Source organism: Bufo gargarizans, chromosome 1, assembly GCF_014858855.1.
Source record: "Bufo gargarizans isolate SCDJY-AF-19 chromosome 1, ASM1485885v1, whole genome shotgun sequence".
Taxonomy (NCBI): Eukaryota; Metazoa; Chordata; class Amphibia; order Anura; family Bufonidae; genus Bufo; species Bufo gargarizans.
In genome coordinates, this window is record NC_058080.1 from 430,308,367 (window position 1) to 430,333,229 (window position 24,863).

Consider the following 24,863-nt stretch of genomic DNA (forward strand, 5'->3'; position numbering starts at 1 on the left):
CTCACTAAACATAACCCCACCATTGATTGGCAAGCGAGGCAAATAAATGGTTGGAGTGACTTTTGCAGAGAGAATTGCCTCACAACATCTGTTTCTGAGGTTTCTACTAAGACTGTACCACCTTTTCTCTCTGGATTTTCAATCAGCATTTTTTATCGTTTAATGGGGAAATTTGTATTAGTGTATCTAGATGACATTTTGATTTTTTCTCCTAAATTCAAAACTCATAAGGAACACTTACGTCAGGTCTTGCTCATCCTGCGGTAGAATAAATTATACGCGAAACTGGAAAAATGTGTGTTTGCGGTTCCAGAAATTCAATTTCTGGGGTTTCTTCTCTCCGCTTCTGGTTTTCGCATGGACCCCGAGTGCTTGAGTGGGAGCTTCCTGAGAATCAGAAGGCGCTGATGCGTTTTTTGGGCTTTGCCAATTATTACAGGAAGTTTATTTTGAATTATTCCTCTGTTGTTAAACCACTCACTGATATGACCAGAAAGGGGGTAGATTTTTCGTCCTGGTAGGTAGAGGCGCGTAAGGCCTTTTCGAATATCAAGGAGAGTTTTGCTTCCGCTCCCATCTTGGTACAACCTGATATTTCTTTACCCTTCAAAGTTGAGGTTGATGCTTCTGAGGTGGGTGTGGGTGCGGTCTTGTCTCAGGGTTCCTCTCCTGCCAAATGGCGACCGTGTGCATTTTTCTCGAAGAAACTCTCCTCCGCAGAGAGAAATTCCGATGTGGGAGATAGGGAGTTGTTGGCCATCAAATTGGCTTTTGAGGAATGGCGCCATTGGCTAGAGGGAGCCAGACACTCTATTACCGTGTTTACTGACCATAAAAATCTGGCCTACTTGGAGTCAGCCAAGCGTCTGAACCCGAGACAGGCCAGATGGTCTTTGTTCTTTTCAAGGTTTAATTTTGTTGTCACGTTCTGCCCTGGGGTTAAGAATGTGAAGGCAGATGCCCTGTCACGTTGTTTCCCGGGAGGTGGGAATTTTGAAGACCCGGGTCCCATTTTGGCTGAAGGTGTAGGGGTCTCTGCTCTTTTTCCTGAATTGGAGGCAGAGGTGCAGGTAGCCCAGTCAGAGGCTCCTGATCTTTGTCCTCCTGGGAGGTTGTTTGTGCCTCTCGCTTTAAGACACAAGAATTTTAAGGAACACCACGATACTGTCCTTGCTGGGCACCCGGGGGCAAGAGCCACAGTGGATCTCATCGCTCGGAGATTCTGGTGGCCTGCGCTTCGTAAGTCGGTTGAGGGTTTTATGTCTGCTTGCGAGACTTGCGCTCGTGCCAAAGTCCCTCATTCACGGCCATTAGGTCCTCTCCTTCCCTTACCCATTCCTTCCCGTCCTTGGACACATCTGTCCATGGACTTCATAACGGACCTGCCTCATTCCTCGGGGAAGACTGTGATTCTGGTGGTGGTGGACCGTTTTAGCAAAATGGTGCATTTCATCCCTTTTCCTGGTTTGCCCAATGCTAAGACGCTGGTGCAGGCATTTATTGATCACATTGTCAAATTGCATGGTATTCCTTCAGACAGAGTCTCTGATAGGGGCACGCAGTTTGTTTCCAGATTCTGGAAGGCTTTCTGTTCTCGCTTGGGGGTTCGGTTGTCATTCTCTTCTGCTTTCCACCCGCAGTCGAATGGCCAGACAGAGCGCGTCAATCAGAATCTGGAGACATATCTGCGCTGTTTTGTGGCGGAGAATCAGGAGGATTGGTGTTCTTTTTTGTCCCTTGCTGAGTTTGCTTTAAATAACCGTCGTCAGGAGTCCTCTGATAAGTCACCATTTTTTGGTGCATATGGGTTTCATCCGCAGTTTGGGACATTCTCGGGAGAGGGTTCTTCTGGTTTACCTGATGAGGACAGATTCTCCTCATCTTTGTCATCGATTTGGCAAAAGATTCAGGATAATCTAAAGAGCATGAGTGAGAGATATAAGCGTGTGGCAGATAAGAGACGTGTGCCTGGTCCGGACCTGAATGTTGGTGATCTGGTGTGGTTGTCTACCAAGAATATTAAATTGAAGGTTCCCTCCTGGAAGTTGGGTCCTAAGTTTATTGGGCCTTACAAAATCCTGTATGTCATCAATCCTGTTGCCTACCGTCTTGATCTTCCTCAGACTTGGAAGATCCATAATGTTTTTCATAAGTCCTTATTAAAACCTTATGTTCAACCAATTGTACCCTCGCCTTTGCCTCCTCCTCCGATTATGGTTGATGGTAATCTTGAATTTCAGGTCTCTAGGATTGTGGATTCTCGTGTTGTCCGCGGTTCTCTCCAGTACCTCGTTCATTGGGAGGGTTATGGTCCTGAGGAGAGGATGTGGGTCCCAGTGACGGACATTAAGGCCACTCGTCTCATCAGGGCTTTCCATAGGTCCCATCCTGAGAAGGTGGGCTCTGAGTGTCCGGAGTCCACTCATAGAGGGAGGGGTACTGTCACAACCAGACATCTGAGAAGCTCTGACAGATGCCTTTCAGAACCTCCTCCTTGAGCTTTCTTTGTGTTGGTTTTCAGTTCCTCATTTCGTTAGCCTCTCTCAGCTGTCTTGTAGTTGGACTGATTGCATCTCTTTAAATTCCTCCCCATAATGCATGAGTGTGCGGCTTATACAACTTCCTGGAGTGTGTGTGCATGCTGATTCTATTTCCCACTCTTCTACAAGATAAGTGTTACATTCATTTGTGATTTTATGTTTGCTGGATCCCAGGTGACCCTGACTCCCTCCGTTTCTAGTGTAGGGAGCCGGTGGTCGTGTCCCCTCACTATTATAGGGTGTTCAGGTGTTATACAATCGAGGTACGAGGATATGCGATCATCTACCATTGGGATCTTCACATAGGCTGAGCAGTAAGGGAGAGTGCCAGGTCTTATGCAGGGGTCTCCCTTTTGTTCCTTAGTTTTGGATCCAGTGAGTCATATATTCATTTTGTATTGTCTTGTTTCCTGTACACCTTCCGTGACATGTGGCTATTAAAGATCGCTCTCTCAGACCAGGGCCGGCAGCTGTTCCATCCGTCTATACTGCCATTGTATATAATTTCATTGTATAATACTGTTGAGGGGGCCCTGACAAAATCTTTTAGTCCTCCTCCTGCTGGATGGGCCCCTTCTGGGTCAGGGCCTCAAAGCAGCTGCTTCCACTGCTTCCCTTATAGCTGCGCCCCTGGTCCTGCCCCAACACTAGTCAGAGCAGAATGGCGGCGCACCATGTGATTCGGCATTTGTGCATGCATGGTCACATGGTACACCGGCCAATCACAGCCATGCCAATGCTAGGCATGACTGTGACGGCTTTCAAGTGCCCACAGCTAAAATGTTTGTTGATTGGCTTTTTTTAAACCACAAGCAACGAACCTGGACATGAACTTTGGCACCAAAACCCAAAAATTGCTCATCACTATTTAGGACATTTTATTTCTCCTAATGATTGCTCCCCAGACAAAAAGAACCATCATAAGTAAGGAAAGGTATTTGGGAATATACAGTTGTGGCCAAAAGTTTTGAGAATTACATAAATATTGGAAATTGGAAAAGTTGCTGCTTAAGTTTTTATAATAGCAATTTGCATATACTCCAGAATGTTATGAAGAGTGATCAGATGAATTGCATAGTCCTTCTTTGCCATGAAAATTAACTTAATCCCCAAAAAATCTTTCCACTGCATTTCATTGCTGCCATTAAAGGACCTGCTGAGATCATTTCAGTAATCGTCTTGTTAACTCAGGTGAGAATGTTGACGAGCACAAGGCTGGAGATCATTTTGTCAGGCTGATTGGGTTAAAATGGCAGACTTGACCTGTTAAAAGGAGGGTGATGCTTGAAATCATTGTTCTTCCATTGTTAACTATGGTGACCTGCAAAGAAACGCGTGCAGCCATCATTGCGTTGCATAAAAATGGCTTCACAGGCAAGGATATTGTGGCTACTAAGATTGCACCTCAATCAACAATTTATAGGATCATCAAGAACTTAAAGGAAAGAGGTTCAATTCTTGTTAAGAAGGCTTCAGGGCATCCAAGAAAGTCCAGCAAGCACCAGGATTGTTTCCTAAAGAGGATTCAGCTGGGGGATCGGAGTGCCACCAGTGCAGAGCTTGCTCAGGAATGGCAGCAGGCAGGTGTGAGCGCATCTGCACGCACAGTGAGGCGAAGACTTTTGGAAGATGGGCTAGTGTCAAGAAGGGCAGCAAAGAAGCCACTTCTCTCCCAAAAAAAAACCCATCAGGGACAGATTGATCTTCTGCAGAAAATATGGTGAATGGACTGCTGAGGACTGGGGCAAAGTCATATTCTCCGATGAAGCCTCTTTCCGATTGTTTGGGGCATCAGGAAAAAGGCTTGTCCGGAGAAGAAAAGGTGAGCGCTACCATCAGTCCTGTGTCATGCCAACAGTAAAGCATCCTGAGACCATTCATGTGTGGGGTTGCTTCTCATCCAAGGGAGTGGGCTCACTCACAATTTTGCCCAAAAACACAGCCATGAATAAAGAATGGTACCAAAACACCCTCCAACAGCAACTTCTTCCAACAACCCAACAACAGTTTTGGTGAAGAACAATGCATTTTCCAGCACGATGGAGCACCGTGCCATAAGGCAAAAGTGATAACTAAGTGGCTCGGGGACCAAAACGTTGACATTTTGGGTCCATGGCCTGGAAACTTCCCAGATCTTAATCCCATTGAGAACTTGTGGTCAATCCTCAAGAGGCGGGTGGACAAACAAAAACCCACTAATTCTGACAAACTCCAAGAAGTGATTATGAAAGAATGGGTTGTTATCATCAGGAATTGGCCCAGAAGTTGATTGAGAGCATGCCCAGTCGAATTGCAGAGGTCCTGAAAAAGAAGGCCCAACACTGCAAATACTAACTCTGCATAAATGTCATGTAATTGTCGATAAAAGCCTTTGAAACGTATGAAGTGCGAGTAATTATATTTCACTACATCACAGAAACAACTGAATCAAAGATCTAAAAGCAGTTTAGCAGCAAACTTTGTGAAAACTAATATTTGTGTCATTCTCAAAACTTTTGGCCACGACTGTATTTATAATAAGCTCATATTTAACCGCTTGCCGCACACCTAACGCCGAAAGGCATCATTGCTGCGGCGCTCTCCGGCTACACTAACGCCGATTGGCGTCATCCCGCGTGAGCCGAGATTTCCTGTGAACGCACGCACACAGGAGCGCGCGTTCACAGGATCGCGTAGTGCACAAGTTCATCTACAGCCTGCCGGCCGCGATCATTGGCTGGCAGGCTGTGGATTTTTGAATCAACCAATGAAATGGTTATGTCAGACGCTATTTTGAAAATAGCGTCTGATATAACTGCTACCTGCTCCTCTGGTGGTCCCTTTTGCTTGGATCGACCACCAGAGGACACAGGCAGCTCTGTAAGTAGCACCAAATCACCACACTACACATTAGACATTACCCTGTCATTTATAAACCCCTTATTTAGCACCTGATCACCCATATTAGACTCCCTGATCACCCTGATCACCCCCTTATCCACCACCCTGTCATTGATCACCCCCCCTGTAAGGGTCCCTCATCCCTGCCAGGTAGTTAGCTACTTGCTAGGTAGTTTAGCGCCCACTGCACCGCAGTCACTGATTAGTCGCTGATTAGCGTCATCGCTGTCGCTAATCAGCACTAGTACTATATAGTATCTGTGTGTGATCAATACTGATCGCAATCAGATCTATATCAGTACATTAGGGTCACCTTAAGTTCTACAAAAAACGTAGTGTTTGCCCGATCAGGCCTGATCTTGTGTGCACACTTGCGTTCAGTCCGCCCCACCGCAGTGACAATATTTTTTTTTCTGATCACTGCAAAACACTGTAAAATCGCTGCGCCACTATAAAAGATCACTTTTGAGCTTTTTGGATCTTTATTAGCGATCGCAGCTTTACTTCGCAAGCACTCCTTTTTACTAGGTAGGTTTGCTCTTTTTCCCGGGTAGTCTCAGAGGAATACCCCCTAAATTTAGTGAACCCAAAATGTCAAACAAGGGGTATTCCGCTGAAGAGGCCTACAGGATTCTGGCCGTGATGGATGAAAGCGATGGGGACGCCTCATCCGCTGAATCCAGTGGTTCAGAATATGAACCTGTAGACAGCAGTGGCACTCTAACCGCTAGCGAAGATGACGAGGTAGAGATCCCTGCTACGGTGAGGCGTACCCGATCCCATGTCAGAGTTCTGCATATCCCGCAGGATGATCCTCATTTGCAGCAGAGTGGTGCTAGCACTGATCTTGTTTATGGTGCGGCATACACCAGCAGCGCAGCACACCCTGGACCTTCTAACAGCACTGCCGTATTCCCTGGTGAAGTGGCGAGCACCAGAAGGGCAGTTCCAGCTGGTACGGTGGCACGTGCAATAACTCCCCTGTCGCAGCCACCGCGTTCACAGGCCCGTAGAACCCTTAGTCTCCCAGAGGTGCTGGCAAATCCTAATTGGCAATCCCCTGCTTCCGCCGCACCCGTATTGCCCCCTTTCACCGCCCAGTCTGGAGTTCGCGTGGAGACGGCTCATTTAGGATCGGCCCTTCAGTTTTTTGAGCTGTTCTTCACCGCGGATCTCTATGACCTAGTTGTGGCAGAAACCAACCGCTACGCCACACAGTTTATTACCGCCAATCCGGAAAGCTTCTATGCCCAGCCTTTCCGGTGGAAACCAGTCACAGTTTCCGAGTTAAATTTTTTTTTGGGCCTTCTCCTCAGCATGGGTCTAACTAAAAAAAATGTATTGCGGTCATATTGGTCTAAAGACCCAATACATTACATGCCCATGTTCTCTGCTGCAATGTCTAGGGCGCGTTTTGAGGCCATCATGTGCTTTATGCATTTCGCTGACAATAGCACCTGTCATCCAAGAGGCCACCCTGCTTATGACCGGCTCCATAAAATTCGGCCCCTCATAGACCATTTGTCATCCAGATTTGCAGATGCGTATACCCCTAATCAAAACATCTGCATAGACGAGTCCCTAGTACATTTTACCGGGCGCCTTGGCATAAAACAGTACATCCCCAGCAAGCGCGCCCGGTATGGGGTCAAACTGTATAAGCTCTGTGAAAGGGCCACAGGCTATACATATCGTTTTAGGGTCTATGAGGGAAAAGACTCAAAACTGGAGCCGGTCGGATGTCCTGACTACCTGGGGAGCAGTGGCAAGATTGTCTGGGACTTGGGGTACCACTTATACGTGGACAATTTTTACTCAAGCGTGGCCCTCTTTCGGCACTTACATCTAGTCGGAATTCAATGCTGTGGCACCGCGCGACCTAGTCGCTGGGGCTTCCCCAACGGCTCGTTAGTACCCGACTTGCACGGGGGGAGAGGGCTGCCTTGTGTGACCAAGAACTGCTCGCGGTGAAGTGGAGGGACAAGAGGGACGTTTACCTTCTGTCCACCATTCACACAGACACGACTGTCCAAATTGAAAGGGCAACTGGAGTCATTGTGAAACCCCTCTGTGTCCACGACTATAACCTTCACATGGGAGGGGTGGACTTCAATGACCAGATGTTGGTTCCCTATTTAGTTTCCCGACGCACCAGACGCTGGTATAAGAAGATGTCTGTTTATTTAATTCAATTGGCGATGTATAATAGTTTTGTTCTCTACAGTAAGGCTGGGAGAACAGGATCCTTTCTAAAATTCCAGGAAGAGATCATTTTGGAACTCCTGTATCCAGGAGGGTCCGTGCCCCAAGTCCCTGATGTAGTGAGCCGGCTACATGGCAGACACTTCCCGTCTGTCTATCCTGGTACCCCAACTCAACGTTCCCCAAGAAAAAGATGTTGTGTCAGTCGCAGGGGTGGAATAAGGCGTGACACCACCTTTATTTGTCCTGACCAGCCTGCCCTATGCATAGGGGAGTGTTTCCGCAAGTTCCACACTCAGGTACACTATTAGCGTAGTGATTGCGTACACAGGCCAGGCACACAGGGGTCTTAGGGCCCTTTCACACAGAGCTGCCACAAACCTCTCCTTTCACCTGGGACAAAGGGCATAATGTACTTTGCCACATCTCTGGGCGATTTGCGCTTTGCACATTGTCCCATGGGGAAGGAGAGGTTTGTCCTATAAAGGTAAAAAAAATAAAAAAAATTACCGGTAAGCAAAAAAGTTATTGTTCTGTTTCAAAAGTTTATAAAAGTTAATGTTCTCTAAAGTTAATGTTAATAAATGTATTGCGTTGCGGCCTGTTTTTTTTTTTTTTTATCTTCTAGGTGGACCAAGCGATCAAGCAGCTGCAGCACTGATGTGCATTCTGACAGAAGCATTGCGCTGCTGTCAGATTACACAAAAGTCGGTGTATGCGGCGCTGCAAGACGAGATTTCTCCTCTGCAGTAAAAGATACGTTTGCCGAGGCATATGAGCTGAGGAGGCGGCGGTGTTCATATGCTTTGGCAAACACTTTGTATAAATAAAAAATAAATAAAAAATCCCGGCAATGATTTATTCATCCACATCGATTGATGTGAATGGAGAAATCTGGTTTGCCAGGGCATACGAGCTAAGTGGGTATAAATGTTGGGCGGAGCTCCTATGTCCTGGCAGACGCCTTTCCCCTCCTTTTTTTTTGGCAGAGATTTTTTCATCCACATTGATCGATGTGAATGAAGAAATCTGTGCCGTTCATTTTTTCTTTCATCCCAGAGGCTGAACGGAAAAAAATAAATCTCATTACCTGTATGCTCAATATAAGGAGAATAGCAGAAACTCCTAATGCTGGCCATACATGTAATGACTGCAGAGACCCTCAAATGCCAGGGCAGTACAAACACCCCACAAATAACCCCATTTTGGAAAGAAGACACCCCAAGGTATTCGCTGAGGGGCATATTGAGTCCATGAAAGATTAAAATTTTTGTCCCAAGTTAGCGGAAATGGAGACTGTGAGAAAAAACAAAAAAAATCAATTTCCGATAACTTGTGCCAAAAAAAAAATTCTAGGAACTCGCCATGCCCCTCATTGAATACCTTGGGGTGTCTTCTTTCCAAAATGGGGTCACATGTGGGGTATTTATACTGCCCTGGCATTTTAGGGGCCCTAAAGCGTGCAAAGAAGTCTGGGATCCAAATGTCTAAAAATGCCCTCCTAAAAGGAATGTGGGCCCCTTTGCGCATCTAGGCTGCAAAAAAGTGTGACACATGTGGTATCTCCGTACTCAGGAGAAGTTGGGGAATTTGTTTTGGGGTGTCATTTTACATATACCCATGCTGGGTGAGATAAATATCTTGGTTAAATGCCAACTTTGTATAACAAAAATGGGAAAAGTTGTCTTTTGCCGAGATATTTCTCTCACCCAGCATGAGTATATGTAAAAATACACCCCAAAACACATTGCCCAACTTCTTCTGAGTACGGCGATACCACATGTGTGACACTTTTTTGCAGCCAAGGTGGGCAAATGGGACAACATTCCAAAGAGCACCTTTCGGATTTCACAGGCCATTTTTTACAGATTTTGATTTCAAACTACTTTGCATGCATTAGGGCCCCTAAAATGCCAGGGCAGTATAACTATCCCACAAATGACCCAATTTTGAAAAGAAGACACCCCAAGGTATTCCGTGAGGGGCATGGTGAGTTCCTAGAATTTTTTATTTTTTTTTAGCGGAAAATGATTATTTTATTTTTTTTTCTTACAAAGTCTCATATTCCACTAACTTGTGACAAAAAATAAAAACTTCCATGAACTCACTATGCCCATCATGAAATACCTTGGGGTGTCTTCTTTCCAAAATAGGGTCACTTGTGGGGTAGTTATACTGCCCTGGCATTTTAGGGGCCCAAATGTGTGCAAAGTAGTTTGAAATAAAAATGTGTAAAAAATGGCCTGTGAAATCCGAAAGGTGCTCTTTGGAATGTGGGCCCCTTTGCCCACCTAGGCTGCAAAAAAGTGTCACACATCTGGTATCGCCGTACTCAGGAGAAGTTGGGGAATGTGTTTTGGGGTGTAATTTTACATATACCCATGCTGGGTGAGATAAATATCTTGGGGGAAAAAAAATGGGAAAAGTTGTCTTTTGCCGAGATATTTCTCTTACCCAGCATGGGTATATGTAAAAAGACACCCCAAAACACATTGCCCAACTTCTTCTGAGTACGGCGATACCACATGTGTGACACTTTTTTGCAGCCAAGGTGGGCAAATGGGCCCACATTCCAAAGAGCACCTTTCGGATTTCACCGGCCATTTTTTACAGATTTTGATTTCAAACTACTTTGCACGCATTTGGGCCCCTAAATTGCCAGGGCAGCATAACTACCCCACAAGTGACCCCTATTTTTGAAAGAAGACACCCCAAGGTATTTCGTGATGGGCATAGTGAGTTCATGGAAGTTTTTATTTTTTGTCACAAGTTAGTGGAATATAAGACTTTGTAAGAAAAAAAAAAAAAAATCATCATTTTCCGCTAACTTGTGACAAAAAATAAAAAGTTCTATGAACTCACTATGCCCATCAGCAAATACCTTAGGGTGTCTACTTTCCCGAAATGGGGTCATTTATAGGGTTTTTCTACTGTCTGGGCATTGTAGAACCTCAGGAAACATGACAGGTGCTCAGAAAGTCAGAGCTGCTTCAAAAAGCGGAAATTCACATTTTTGTACCATAGTTTGTAAACGCTATAACTTTTACCCAAACCATTTTTTTCCCCCAAACTTTTTTTTTTTTTATCAAAGACATGTAGAACAAGACATTTTGAGAAAAATTTATATATAGATGTCGTTTTTTAAAAAAAATTACAACTGAAAGTGAAAAATGTCATTTTTTTGCAAAAATTTTGTTAAATTTCGATTAATAACAAAAAAAGTAAAAATTTAAGCAGCAATGAAATACCAGCAAATGAAAGCTCTATTAGTGAGAAGAAAAGGAGATAAAATTAATTTGGGTGGTAAGTTGCATGACCGAGCAATAAACCACTAAAGTTGTGGAGTGCCGATTTGTAAAAAAAGGGCCTGGTCACTAGGGGGGGTATAAACCTGTGGTCCTTAAGTGGTTAAGTATTTTTATTTATTTATTCCCGGAGAACCCGCTTTTCCTGTATTGATGAGCTACTGTGTCTCATCGATCAGCTGTATGAAGGGAATGCAGCGGTTGTACGAGCACTGAGTTCCCTTAACTGTTTACCTGCTCACTAATGACACTGTAATTACAACAGCTCTGTCTCATTCACTTCTATGGGACAGCTCCATCCTAATTACTTGAAGCAAAGGGGATGAAGGAGCAGGAATTACACTGCTTGCTGTTTCAATATTGATGGGGAGTAGGTGAACAGCTCTCATACTAGCGCTACGTTCCCATCACACATCGGCAGTTCATACTTGGACTCCTGCCAATCTGATATTGATGACTTATTCTAAGGACAGATCATCAATATAGGAAAAGCAGAGAACTGCTTTAACCACCTCAGCCCCGCTAGCTTAAACACCCTTAATGACCAGACCACTTTTTACACTTCTGCACTACACTACTTTCACCTTTTATTGCTCGGTCATGCAACTTACCACCCAAATGAATTTTACCTCCTTTTCTTCTCACTAATAGAGCTTTTATTTGGTGGTATTTCATTGCTGCTGACATTTTTCCTTTTTTTGTTATTAATCGAAATTTACTGAGATTTTTGCAAAAAAAATGACATTTTTCACTTTCAGTTGTAAATTTTTTTTTAAATACTACATTTCTATATAAAATTTTCTCTAAATTTATTGTTCTACATGTCTTTGATAAAAAGAATGTTTGGGTAAAACAAAAATGGTTTGGGTAAAAGTTATAGCGTTTACAAACTATGGTACAAAAATGTGAATTTCCGCTTTTTGAAGCAGCTCTGACTTTCTGAGCACCTGTCATGTTTCCTGAGGTTCTACAATGCCCAGACAGTAGAAAACCCCCACAAATGACCCCGTTTCGGAAAGTAGACACCCTAAGGTATTCGCTGATGGGCATAGTGAGTTCATAGAACTTTTTATTTTTTGTCACAAGTTAGTGGAAATTATTATTATTTTTTTTTTCTTACAAAGTCTCATATTACACTAACTTGTGACACCCCAAGGTATTAAATGAGGGGCATGGCGAGTTCATAGAAGATTATTTTTTTGGGCACTAGTTAGCGGAAATTTATTTTTTTGTTTTTTTCTCACAAAGTCTCCCTTTCTGATAACTTGGGACAAAAAGTTCAATCTTTCATGGACTCAATATGCCCCTCAGCGAATACCTTGGGGTGTCTTCTTTCCGAAATGGGGTCACATGTGGGGTATTTATACTGCCCTGGCATTTTAGGGGCCCTAAAGCGTGAGAAGAAGTCTGGAATATAAATGTCTAAAAATTTTACGCATTTGGATTCCGTGAGGGGTATGATGAGTTCCTGTGAGATTTTATTTTTTGTCACAAGTAAGTGGAATATGAGACTTTGTAAGAAAAAAATAATAATCAATTTCTGCTAACTTGTGCCAAAGAAATGTCTGAATGGAGCCTTACAGGGGGGGGGGGTGATCAATGACAGGGGGGTGATCAATGACAGGGGGTGATCAGGGAGTCTATATGGGGTGATCACCACCCTGTCATTGATCACCCCCCCCCCCCCGTAAGGCTCTATTCAGACGTCCGTATGTGTTTTGCGGAACCGATTCATGGATCCGTGGATCTGTAAAACACATACGAACGTCTGAATAGAGCCTTACAGGAGGGTGATCAATGACAGGAGGGTGATCAGGGAGACTATATGGGGTGATCACCCCCCTGTCATTGATCACCCCCCTGTAAGGCTCCATTCAGATGTCCGTATGTGTTTTGCGGATCCGATCCATGGATCCGTGGATCCGTGAAACACATACGGACGTCTGAATGGAGCCTTACAGGGGGGTGATCAATGACAGGGGGGTGATCAGGGAGTCTATATGGGGTGATCACCCCCCTGTCATTGATCACCCCCATGCAAGGCTTCATTCAGACGTCCATATGTGTTTTGCGGATCCGATCCATGGATCCGTAAAACACATACGGACATCTGAATGGAGCCTTACAGGGGGGTGATCAATGACAGGGGGGTGATCAATGACAGGGGGGTGATCAGGGAGTCTATATGGGGTGATCACCCCCCTGTCATTGATCACCACCATGTAAGGCTCCATTCAGACGTCCGTATGTGTTTTTATGTGGAGGGCGCATTCAGACGACAAAACACAGATGCTGCTCATGTGTGTTCCACAATTTGCGGAACGCAATGGGCGGGTCATTATAGATATGCCTATTCTTGTCCGCAAATGCAGGCAAGAAAGGGACATGCTCTATATTTTTTGCGAGGTCGCAGAACGGAATAATGGATGTGGACAGCACGCGGTGTGCTGTCCGCATCTTTTGTAGCCCCATTTAAATGAATGGGTCCAGACCCATTCTGTAAAATTTTGGAACGGATGTGGACCCATTCATATGGTTGTGGGAATGAGGCCTCTTGCTGGTGTAGATTTAAACCATTTTCTACCCCTTTTCCTGCCCACGCAACACCCACTTTTCTAGACCTGGCGTGAGCAGGGAAAAGAACCTTTGTGCCACAATCTGTGCCAGAAATACTCCTAGGCGTATTTCTGTTTAATAAGTAACCCCCTTTTGCTACATTTTGTTTTTGGGTAAATTATTTCACATTTAGGTTACACAGGGTGTTCTCAGTAGAAATCTTCAATGCCCAATCACCTATTATTGAAAATGATGGTTCTCAGAAGCATAGGTATGCGCACGGGGTGTGCTGGGTCTGCCTGGGCACACCCTAATCAAGCCTGCTGGCCGGCGAATACTAATGAGCGCTTCCATTTTGGAAGCTCTCATTAGTACCTGAGGACCAGGAAGCGCTGAACGCTCTGTACTTACCGCTTCTTGGTCCTCGGCTGTCAGCTGTGCAAGGTTGCGCACAGCGTGAGGCGCTTTGTGACATTGATTTGTTTCTACACACATAGTGTTGCGTGTTTCTTCCAAACAAGTCAACTTTGGTTTCATCTGTCCACAGAATATTTTGCTAGTACTGCTGTGGAACATCCAGGTGCTCTTGTGCAAACTGTAAACGTGCAGCAATGTTTTGTTTGGACAGCAGTGGCTTCCTCTCTGGTATCCTCCCATGAAATCCATTCTTGTTTAGTGTTTTACGTATCGTAGATTCGCTAACAGGGATGTTAGCATATGCCAGAGACTTCTGTAAGTCTTTAGCTGACACTCTAGGATTCTTCTTCACCTCATTGAGCAGTCTGCGCTGTGCTCTTGCAGTCATCTTTACAGGACGGCCACTCCTAGGGAGAGTAGCAGCAGTGCTGAACTTTCTCCATTTATAGACAATTTTTCTTACCGTGGACTGATGAACAGCAAGGCTTTTGGAGATACTTTTATAACCCTTTCCAGCTTTATGCAAGTCAACAATTCTTAATCGTAGGTCTTCTGAGAGCTCTTTTGTGCGAGGCATCATTCACTTCAGGCAATGCTTCTTGCGAAAAGCAAACCCAGAACTGGTGTGTGTTTTTTATAGGGCAGGGCAGCTGTAACCAACACCTCTAATCTCATCTCATTGATTGGACTCCAGTTGGCTGACACCTCACTACGATTAGCTATTGGAAATGTCATTAGTCTAGGGGTTCACATACTTTTTCCACCTGCACTGTGAATGTTTACATGGTGTGTTCAATAAAAACATCGGAACATTTAATTCTTTGTGTGTTATTACTTTAAGCAGACTGTGATTGTCTATTGTTGTGACTTAGATGAAGATCAGATCACATTTTATGACCAATTTGTGCAGAAATCCAGATCATTCCAAAGGGTTCACATACTTTTTCTTGCAACTGTATAAATACAGATGTGTCCGTCTTTACTTCTTCTCTCAGCTGGACACGTCATGATATGTGAATTAGGACGTTACCAGCTTTTCAAATGATGTGATTTCACAATATTGTATCACAGGGTCTCTCCTATGTGAGTCTATGGACTCCATCCAGTTGTTGTGTTGTGGATTGAATCCTTTCAAGAATGTTGGCACCGTGTCCAGATATCATAGTGATGTTACACTGGCGGTCTGTGTCCACCGCTCCACTATGTGTCTGTCTGTCCGGCGTGTATGTGTGAACAGGACTTAGTTCAGTGTATCTCTCCTCAGGTTCAGCACTGCAGGGGTCACACCCTTTCTCTCCTTGCTCTGTGTGTTGCTGTCCGCTGACTAATGCCTCAGTCACACATCAGTGTTCAGTCAGTGATTTCCATCAGTGATTTTGAGCCAAAACCAGATGCGGCTCTAAACCCAGAACATGAGCAGATCTTTCCCTTATGCCTGATGTCTGTGGAGGCTCCACTCCTGGTTTTTTGCTCACAATCACTGATGGAAATCACTGACCAAACACTGATGTGTGATTGAGGCTTTAGGCCTCCTGCATACGAACGTGTGTGCCCCATGGTCGTGCTGCGGCCCGCAAAATGCAGGCCGCAATGCACGAACACCATCCGTGGGGCAGTTGCAGCGGATCGCGGACCCATTCACTTTAATGAGTCCGTGATATGGCCGTTCCGCAAAAAGATAGAACATGTTCTATCTTTTTTGCAGAACTGAAGTATGGGACAAACCCCACGGAAGCACTCCATAGTGCTTCAATAGGGTTCCGTTCCGTGCTTCTGTTCAGCACCATTCCACATCTCCGGATTTGCAGACCCATTGAAGTGAATTGGTCCGCATCCCTGAAGCGGAATGCACACGGAACGGTGCCCGTGTATTGCGGGTCCGCAATACGACAATGGGACACCTATGTTTTGTGGTCCGAAAACCGTGGATCCGCAAAACACGGATGGCATCCGTGTGCGTTCCGCAATTTGAAGAACGGCGCGGACAGCCTTCCATATAACTGCCTATTCTTGTCCGCAAACCACGGACAAAAATAGGACAGGTTATATTTTTTTTGCGGACCGCGGAAGGGAGCAACGGATACGGACAGCACAAGGGGTGCTGTCCGCATCTTTTGCTGCCCCATTGAAGTGAATAGGTCAGCATCCGAGCCGCCAAAACTGCGACTCGGATGCGGACCAAAACAACGGTCGTGTGCATGAGGCCTAACTCTGAGTTTTTCACCTTCTCAACACTTTTCTGAAGTGTCAAGAAAACAAGTGGACAAGTGGGCATTAGAAGAAGGGGGTGAACCTTCCTCCCGCCAGATTTACTATTTTACTGTAACTTGCGGCAGACACTGGTCTGATTTATAGCTCAAGTCTGTGCCAGCTTAGGCTACTTTCACACTTGCGTTGTTTGATTCCGGCAGGCAGTTCTGTTGCAAACTGTATGCAAACGCATGTTATTTTTTCAGACTGATCAGGATCCTGATAAGGCTACTTTCACACTAGCGGCACGGACCTCCGGCAGGCTGTTCCGTAGGGTGAACAGCCTGTCGGAACCGTCCTGCTGCTAGTGAACGTGTGCCCCCGGATTGCCGCTCTGTGGGGTTCCGTGCCTCCGTTCCGCACTGTCCTTCCGGAACCATTCAAGTGAATGGGTCTGCATCAGTGATGCGATGCCTCATTCACACGTCAGTGTTCAGTCAGTGATTTCCATCAGTGATTTTGAGCCAATACCAGGTTGCAGATCCTCCCCTTATATCTTAGGTCTGTGGAGGCTTTAATCCTGGTTTTGGTTCACAATCACTGATGTGTGAATGAGGCTTTAGGGTGAAAAGATCTGTAAATGCAGCTAATCAGACAATCCTGTGACTAATCCGTATCTTTTCTTATACAGATTCTGTCTGTGGACAGCTCCCTGGATATAATATATATACAAGTCCATCGGTGACGGTGCAGCGAGGTCTCTGTGTCCATGTTCCATGCTCATTTACCGTGCCCAGTGATGTACGGTTATCTATATCTACCACTGGTATATGGTTTCTTGTACAAAATGGAGTTGGATACCGTGTTGCTTCCAAAAATAATTTTAATCATCAGACATTTGGGCACTTCTTTCTGACTGGAAATGTGTCTAGCGGAGACTGCTCATATTACATAGAAGACCCATTGCCTATATATCACACAAGATATTATTTTAGATTTGAAGATGAAGGTCCCCTAAAGTTCACCTATCAGGATATCCAGCCTTATGTGAACATAACTGGTGAGTACAAAATATTGTCCAGAGCTGACCAGAGGTGACCACAATGGATGGATCTGCAGCTTATGAGAATATTACAAGCTTTTATTTTGTCAGGATAGTGGAGGAGAGTCCTTTTTTTTTTTATGTGCCCCATATCTGAAGAGGTTTTCTCTATGCCATGGTGATAGTTTGGCACACGTGCAGCTCTCCTCCCATACTTTGGGATATAGAATCTTCTTATGTTATGGAATTTTTCCAAGTGATATCATCCTGATCAGTGAGGATCTAATCGCTGCGACTGATCTTGAGCAGAGGAACCAGGTTCCCTTCAGCACTTCTCCTGGCACGCTAGTGTGATTCTGTTAGCTGCCATCATTTCTGCACAATGTGAATTGACTTTCATCAGTGAACAGCACTGAGGACCACTGGTCCCTCGTCCAGCGTAGATGCTCCCTGTCCCATGCAAGATGATGACGCCTGTGCCTGGTCGTGTTGTCAGGTACCCTTGCAGATTGTCTAGCATAGTTTTGAATGGTCTGACATGACACTTGGGTACTTGTCACCTTCCTTAAATGTACCTGGAGTTGAGTGGCATTCATCATCCGGTTCCGCAGGACATTGCTCACAATGAAGCGGTCATCAGTGTGGAATTTGGCCGATGGACATTCACTTCTCTGCCTTTCTGTGACTCTTTCAGTCTCTCAGTGTCTCTATTGCAACCTGCTGATGACACTCTGTGACACTCTAAGATCAGGGGCCACTTCCATCTGAGAGCATTCTGCTTAAAGCCTTGCAGTGGCGAGGTAGTGCTCATCAATTGTGTCGTCTTGGTCTCAGGATGTCAAAATGTGAACAGCATGATGAGGAGGACTGTTCATTACCAATTCTAATTGAACCAGGACATTTATTGGGCGATTCATGGATCAAACACCTGTTGTGAATTTTGCCGTTAAGCTCCTCGTTAGAGAACAGCAAGTTGTGCAAAAAGTACTGAAACATTGAACAGTTGGACATGTGCATTCATAAGTATAGAGGTCACATTAACTTCACCTGTAAGGCCCCTTGTAGATGAGCGTGTCCTTATTAGCTCCGGATGCGTTGCAAATGCGTTTAGTGAAAAACGCACGATTTCACAAGCAAAGTCATTCAGTTTTGCCTGCTATTACGTTCATTTGTTCAGTTTTTATCACGCAGGTGAAATGCGATTTAATGCATTTTGCACATGCGTGATAAAAAACTGAAGGTATGCAAACAAGATCTCTTAGCAACCATCTGGGAAAAACGCATTTCACACAGCCCCATTCACTTCTTTGGGGCCACCGTTGCGTGAAAAACGCAGAATATAGAACATGCTTTGATTTTTTTGCAACGCACAAGTGATGCGTGAAAACCAACGCACATGTACACAGCCCCATTGAAATTAATGGGTCTGGATTTCGTGCGGGCGCAACACGTTCGCATCATGCATTGCACCCGCGCGGAATACTCGCTCGTCTGCAAGGGGCCTAATGGTTAGAGTGCATTTTAGGTTCATCCTGAAATTTCATCCACAAGTTAAATATCCCTAAATTTTTGTGAGTAGCGTATATCATCATTACAGTCGCACATAGAGTGTTTCATTCAGTTCTAACAACTCCTTTTTAGTTCACTATTTTATTTTTAGTTTGAAACTACATCATGGCCTCACAAGCCTCATAATTTCTTAACATGTCAAGTTAGAATGGGTGCAACTGACATTAGTGGGGTTTAGTTTGTACATTCTATTGCCTTCGTCTCATTTTTATATAATTTTCTATTTTTGTAGATCTCACAGATAAACCTACCATCTCTTCTACAAGACTGGTGGATGGGAATGAGGTGACATTGACCTGTACAAGTCCTGGTAGATGCCGGAAGATAAGACCACAGATTACATGGGATTGGGAAAGAACCATGACTGATATAAGACAGGAGATGTATAATATCACCTATGGAGATGGCAGCAGAACCTTCCATTCCAATATCACATTCACTCCAAGAAAGTCACACAACAATTCAACATTATTCTGTAATGTGACCTTCAAAGGAAACTTTTCCACAGCGGAGAAGAGAACTCTGAATGTTGAATGTAAGTTGCACTCATGAAATAGCATCTTCTTTACCAAACATGCAAGGGTGGAGTTTAAGAATGCTTATGATAGAGATGAACAAATTTCAAATTTGTTTCGAGTCCGATTTGCTGAATCTTTAAAAAACACTGACATAAATGGGTAAATGCCTTGTTGACTGTGTTAAAAACAGCAGGTTTAAAAAAACACCACAATTTGTCATGCTTTTTTAAATTAAAAAATATATATATTTTTGGTGAAACAATGTTGGCTATGTGCGGGGCCTGCGCTCCTGAACATAAATGCATGACGGCATAGGCAGGTTTAGCGTAGGACCCGCCTGAACTGAGACCACCTTGTTGCTTGGTAGGTGGGCTTAGATGTGTTTTGATCAAAATGTATTGACCAAGTGTCTCAGATTTTATCAATAGAGTGAGGGCTTAGGCCATATGTTATGCTTGCATCTATTATTATTGTGCATTATTTTCTGTGATTATCAACAATGTTGGCTAGCTATCGTTCAGCAAGGCAAAAGGCAACAGAGTCCACTACGTAGTATGGCAGCGACTGCACCACAGTAACTTGACCAGGTAGGAGTTAGGGCTACTTTCACACTAGCGTTTTTGCTAAATCCGGCAGGGTTCAGCAAAAATTCTTCCGTTACTGATAATACAACCATCTGCATCCGTTCTGAACGGATCTGGTTGTATTATCTTTAACATAACCAAGACGGATCCGTCATGATCTCAATTGAAAGTCAATGGGGGACGGATCCGTTTTCTATTGTGTCAGATAGTGTCAGAAAAAATTGATCCGTCCCCATTGACTTGCATTGTGGGTCATGACTGATCCGTTTTGCTATTTATCCCAGGACGAAAAGCAAACCGCAGCATGCTACGGTTTTCTCTTTGGTATGAGAATGGAGCAGAATGCATTTTGGAGCATTCTGTTCTGTTCAGTTACGTTTTGTCCCCATTGACAATTAATGAGGACAAAACAGAAGCATTTTTTCCGGTATTAACGCTAGTGTGAAAGTAGCCTAAGATTGCACATCATAAAGTCCTGTTCACACATTCCCGAATGATGGCTGAGGACACTGCAGAGAAGGAGGATGAGCTTTCTGTGCTGGAGAAGCAGTAACTGATGATTACGATGACAAGGACACTGTACTGTATGTGGCTATGGCCTAACTGCCACAAAGACAGCTGAGATAAGAACACTCTTGTTGTACTAGCTGGTGGCCGGTTCTATTTTCCCACTGAATTGGATGCTGCGGCTTCATCTGTTGCAATAGAGCTGTGGTGCCTTTATGTTTTAATGCCTGTGGCCTTTTTTAATCCTGCAGACCTTGCTATAGGCGATGATTTTGTCTTCCACAGCTGTGGAAACTGCCAGAGGAGAGATACTCAAAGCAGAGAAATGTAGTGGTGCTTAGGCATTAACAGTTCCTGAGCTGACCATAATACAAGCATATACTGTATGATCCTGTCAGTGTTTTTAGAGGTTATGGCTGTATGTTGCCTTGCCTCTTTGATGCCAATTGGCTCACCACTAGGGATGAGCGAACTCGAACTGTATAGTTCGGGTTCGTACCGAATTTTGGGGTGTCCGTGACACGGACCCGAACCCGGACATTTTCGTAAAAGTCCGGGTTCGGGTTCGGTGTTCGTCGCTTTCTTGGCGCTTTTGTGACGCTTTCTTGGCGCTTTTTGAAAGGCTGCAAAGCAGCCAATCAACAAGCGTCATACTACTTGCCCCAAGAGGCCATCACAGCCATGCCTACTATTGGCATGGCTGTGATTGGCCAGAGCACCATGTGACCCAGCCTCTATTTAAGCTGGAGTCACATAGCGCCGCCCGTCACTCTGCTCTGATTAGCGTAGGGAGAGGTTGCGGCTGCGACAGTAGGGCGAGATTAGGCAGATTAACTCCTCCAAAGGACTTGATTAACTGATCGATCTGCAGCTGTGGGTCATTGAGCTGCTGATCCTCAATTGCTCACTGTTTTTAGGCTGCCCAGACCGTTTGTCAGTCACATTTTTCTGGGGTGATCGGCGGCCATTTTGTGTCTTGTGGTGCGCCAGCACAAGCTGCGACCAAGTGCATTTAACCCTCAATGGTGTGGTTGTTTTTTGGCTAAAGCCTACATCAGGGTGAAGCTGTCACACCAAGTGCATTTAACCAGCAATAGTCTGTTCATTTTTTGGCCATATACTACATCAGGGGCAAGCTGCGCCCGTCACCAAGTGCATTTAACCAGCAATAGTGTGGTTATTTTTTGGCCATATCCCAGTCTAATTCTGTCACTAAATCCATACCGGTCACCCAGCGCCTAAATACTAGGCCTCAAATTTATATCCCGCTAAATCTCTCGTTACCGCTGTCCTGTTGTAGCTGGGAAAGTTATTTAGTGTCCGTCAAAGCACATTTTTTGTTCTGGGTTGAAGTACAATTCCCAATTTAGCAATTTCATAATTTAGTGGTTTCTGCTATATCAGAGCTATTTGAAATCTATCCCTAAAAGGGTATATAATATTCAAGGTGCACATTGGGTCATTCAGAATAACTTCACACACACCCGCTACTGTGTATTTCCAAGTCTAATTCTGTCACTAAACCCATACCTGTCACCCAGCGCCTAAATACTAGGCCTCAAATTTATATCCTGCTAAATCTCTCGTTACCGCTGTCCTGTTGTAGCTGGGAAAGTTATTTAGTGTCCGTCAAAGCACATTTTTTGTTCTGGGTTGAAGTACAATTCCCAATTTAGCAATTTCATAATTTAGTGGTTTCTGCTATATCAGAGCTATTTGAAATCTATCCCTAAAAGGGTATATAATATTCAAGGTGCACATTGGGTCATTCAGAATAACTTCACACACACCCGCTACTGTGTATTTCCAAGTCTAATTCTGTCACTAAACCCATACCTGTCACCCAGCGCCTAAATACTAGGCCTCAAATTTATATCCTGCTAAATCTCTCGTTACCGCTGTCCTGTTGTAGCTGGGAAAGTTATTTAGTGTCCGTCAAAGCACATTTTTTGTTCTGGGTTGAAATACAATTCCCAATTTAGCAATTTCATAATTTAGTGGTTTCTGCTATATCAGAGCTATTTGAAATCTATCCCTAAAAGGGTAGATCATATTGAAGGTGCACATAGGGACATTCAGAATAACTTCACACACCCGCTACTGTGCATTTCCAAGTCTAATTCTGTCACTAAACCCATACCTGTCACCCAGCGCCTAAATACTAGGCCTCAAATTTATATCCAGCTAAATCTGTCCTTAGTGCTGTAGCTGGGCGAGTTATTTAGTGTCCGTTCAAGCACATTTCTTGTTCTGGGTTGAAATACAATTCCCAATTTAGCAATTTCATAATTTAGTGGTTTCTGCTATATCAGAGCTATTTGAAATCTATCCCTAAAAGGGTAGATCATATTGAAGGTGCACATAGGGACATTCAGAATAACTTCACACACCCGCTACTGTGCATTTCCAAGTCTAATTCTGTCACTAAACCCATACCTGTCACCCAGCGCCTAAATACTAGGCCTCAAATTTATATCCTGCTAAATCTCTCGTTAACGCTGTCCTGTTGTGGCTGGGAAAGTTATTTAGTGTCCGTCAAAGCACATTTTTTGTTCTGGGTTGAAATACAATTCCCAATTTAGCAATTTCATAATTTAGTGGTTTCTGCTATATCAGAGCTATTTGAAATCTATCCCTAAAAGGGTAGATCATATTGAAGGTGCACATAGGGACATTCAGAATAACTTCACACACCCGCTACTGTGCATTTCCAAGTCTAATTCTGTCACTAAACCCATACCTGTCACCCAGCGCCTAAATACTAGGCCTCAAATTTATATCCAGCTAAATCTGTCCTTAGTGCTGTAGCTGGGCGAGTTATTTAGTGTCCGTTCAAGCACATTTCTTGTTCTGGGTTGAAATACAATTCCCAATTTAGCAATTTCATAATTTAGTGGTTTCTGCTATATCAGAGCTATTTGAAATCTATCCCTAAAAGGGTATATAATATTCAAGGTGCACATTGGGTCATTCAGAATAACTTCACACACACACGCTTCTGTGCATTTCCAAGTCTAATTCTGTCACTAAATCCATACCGGTCACCCAGCGCCTAAATACTAGGCCTCAAATTTATATCCCGCTGAATTTGAATACAATACATTGGGCCAAATAATATATTTGTTGTTGTGGTGAACCATAACAATGAGAAAAACATCTAGTAAGGGACGCGGACGTGGACATGGTCGTGGTGGTGTTAGTGGACCCTCTGGTGCTGGGAGAGGACGTGGCCGTTCTGCCACATCCACACGTCCTAGTGTACCAACTACCTCAGGTCCCAGTAGCCGCCAGAATTTACAGCGATATATGGTGGGGCCCAATGCCGTTCTAAGGATGGTAAGGCCTGAGCAGGTACAGGCATTAGTCAATTGGGTGGCCGACAGTGGATCCAGCACGTTCACATTATCTCCCACCCAGTCTTCTGCAGAAAGCGCACAGATGGCGCCTGAAAACCAACCCCATCAGTCTGTCACATCACCCCCATGCATACCAGGGAATCTGTCTCAGCCTCAAGTTATGCAGCAGTCTCTTATGCTGTTTGAAGACTCCGCTGGCAGGGTTTCCCAAGGGCATCCACCTAGCCCTTCCCCAGCGGTGAAAGACATAGAATGCACTGACGCACAACCACTTATGTTTCCTGATGATGAGGACATGGGAATACCACCTCAGCATGTCTCTGATGATGACGAAACACAGGTGCCAACTGCTGCGTCTTTCTGCAGTGTGCAGACTGAACAGGAGGTCAGGGATCAAGACTGGGTGGAAGACGATGCAGGGGACGATGAGGTCCTAGACCCCACATGGAATGAAGGTCGTGCCACTGACTTTCACAGTTCGGAGGAAGAGGCAGTGGTGAGACCGAGCCAACAGCGTAGCAAAAGAGGGAGCAGTGGGCAAAAGCAGAACACCCGCCGCCAAGAGACTCCGCCTGCTACTGACCGCCGCCATCTGGGACCGAGCACCCCAAAGGCAGCTTCAAGGAGTTCCCTGGCATGGCACTTCTTCAAACAATGTGCTGACGACAAGACCCGAGTGGTTTGCACGCTGTGCCATCAGAGCCTGAAGCGAGGCATTAACGTTCTGAACCTGAGCACAACCTGCATGACCAGGCACCTGCATGCAAAGCATGAACTGCAGTGGAGTAAACACCTTAAAACCAAGGAAGTCACTCAGGCTCCCCCTGCTACCTCTTCTGCTGCTGCCGCCTCGGCCTATTCTGCTGCTGCCGCCTCGGCCTCTTCCTCCGCCTCTGGAGGAACGTTGGCACCTGCCGCCCAGCAAACAGGGGATGTACCACCAACACCACCACCACCACCTCCGTCACCAAGCGTCTCAACCATGTCACACGCCAGCGTTCAGCTCTCCATCTCACAAACATTTGATAGAAAGCGTAAATTCCCACCTAGCCACCCTCGATCCCTGGCCCTGAATGCCAGCATTTCTAAACTACTGGCCTATGAAATGCTGTCATTTAGGCTGGTGGACACAGACAGCTTCAAACAGCTCATGTCGCTTGCTGTCCCACAGTATGTTGTTCCCAGCCGGCACTACTT

General features: G+C 44.8%; 1 protein-coding gene across 1 annotated transcript in view; it reads left to right on the forward strand.

Moving 5' to 3' along the window:
• The window catches only part of LOC122932356 (sialic acid-binding Ig-like lectin 14), a 150,846-nt gene that overhangs the window by 62,896 nt on the left and 63,087 nt on the right, over positions 1-24,863 (forward strand). Inside the window, exons 3-4 of the mRNA XM_044286725.1 lie at positions 16,782-17,150; positions 18,934-19,236. Coding sequence (XP_044142660.1) covers positions 16,782-17,150; positions 18,934-19,236 — 672 coding nt within the window. The remainder of the gene's footprint in view (positions 1-16,781; positions 17,151-18,933; positions 19,237-24,863) is intronic.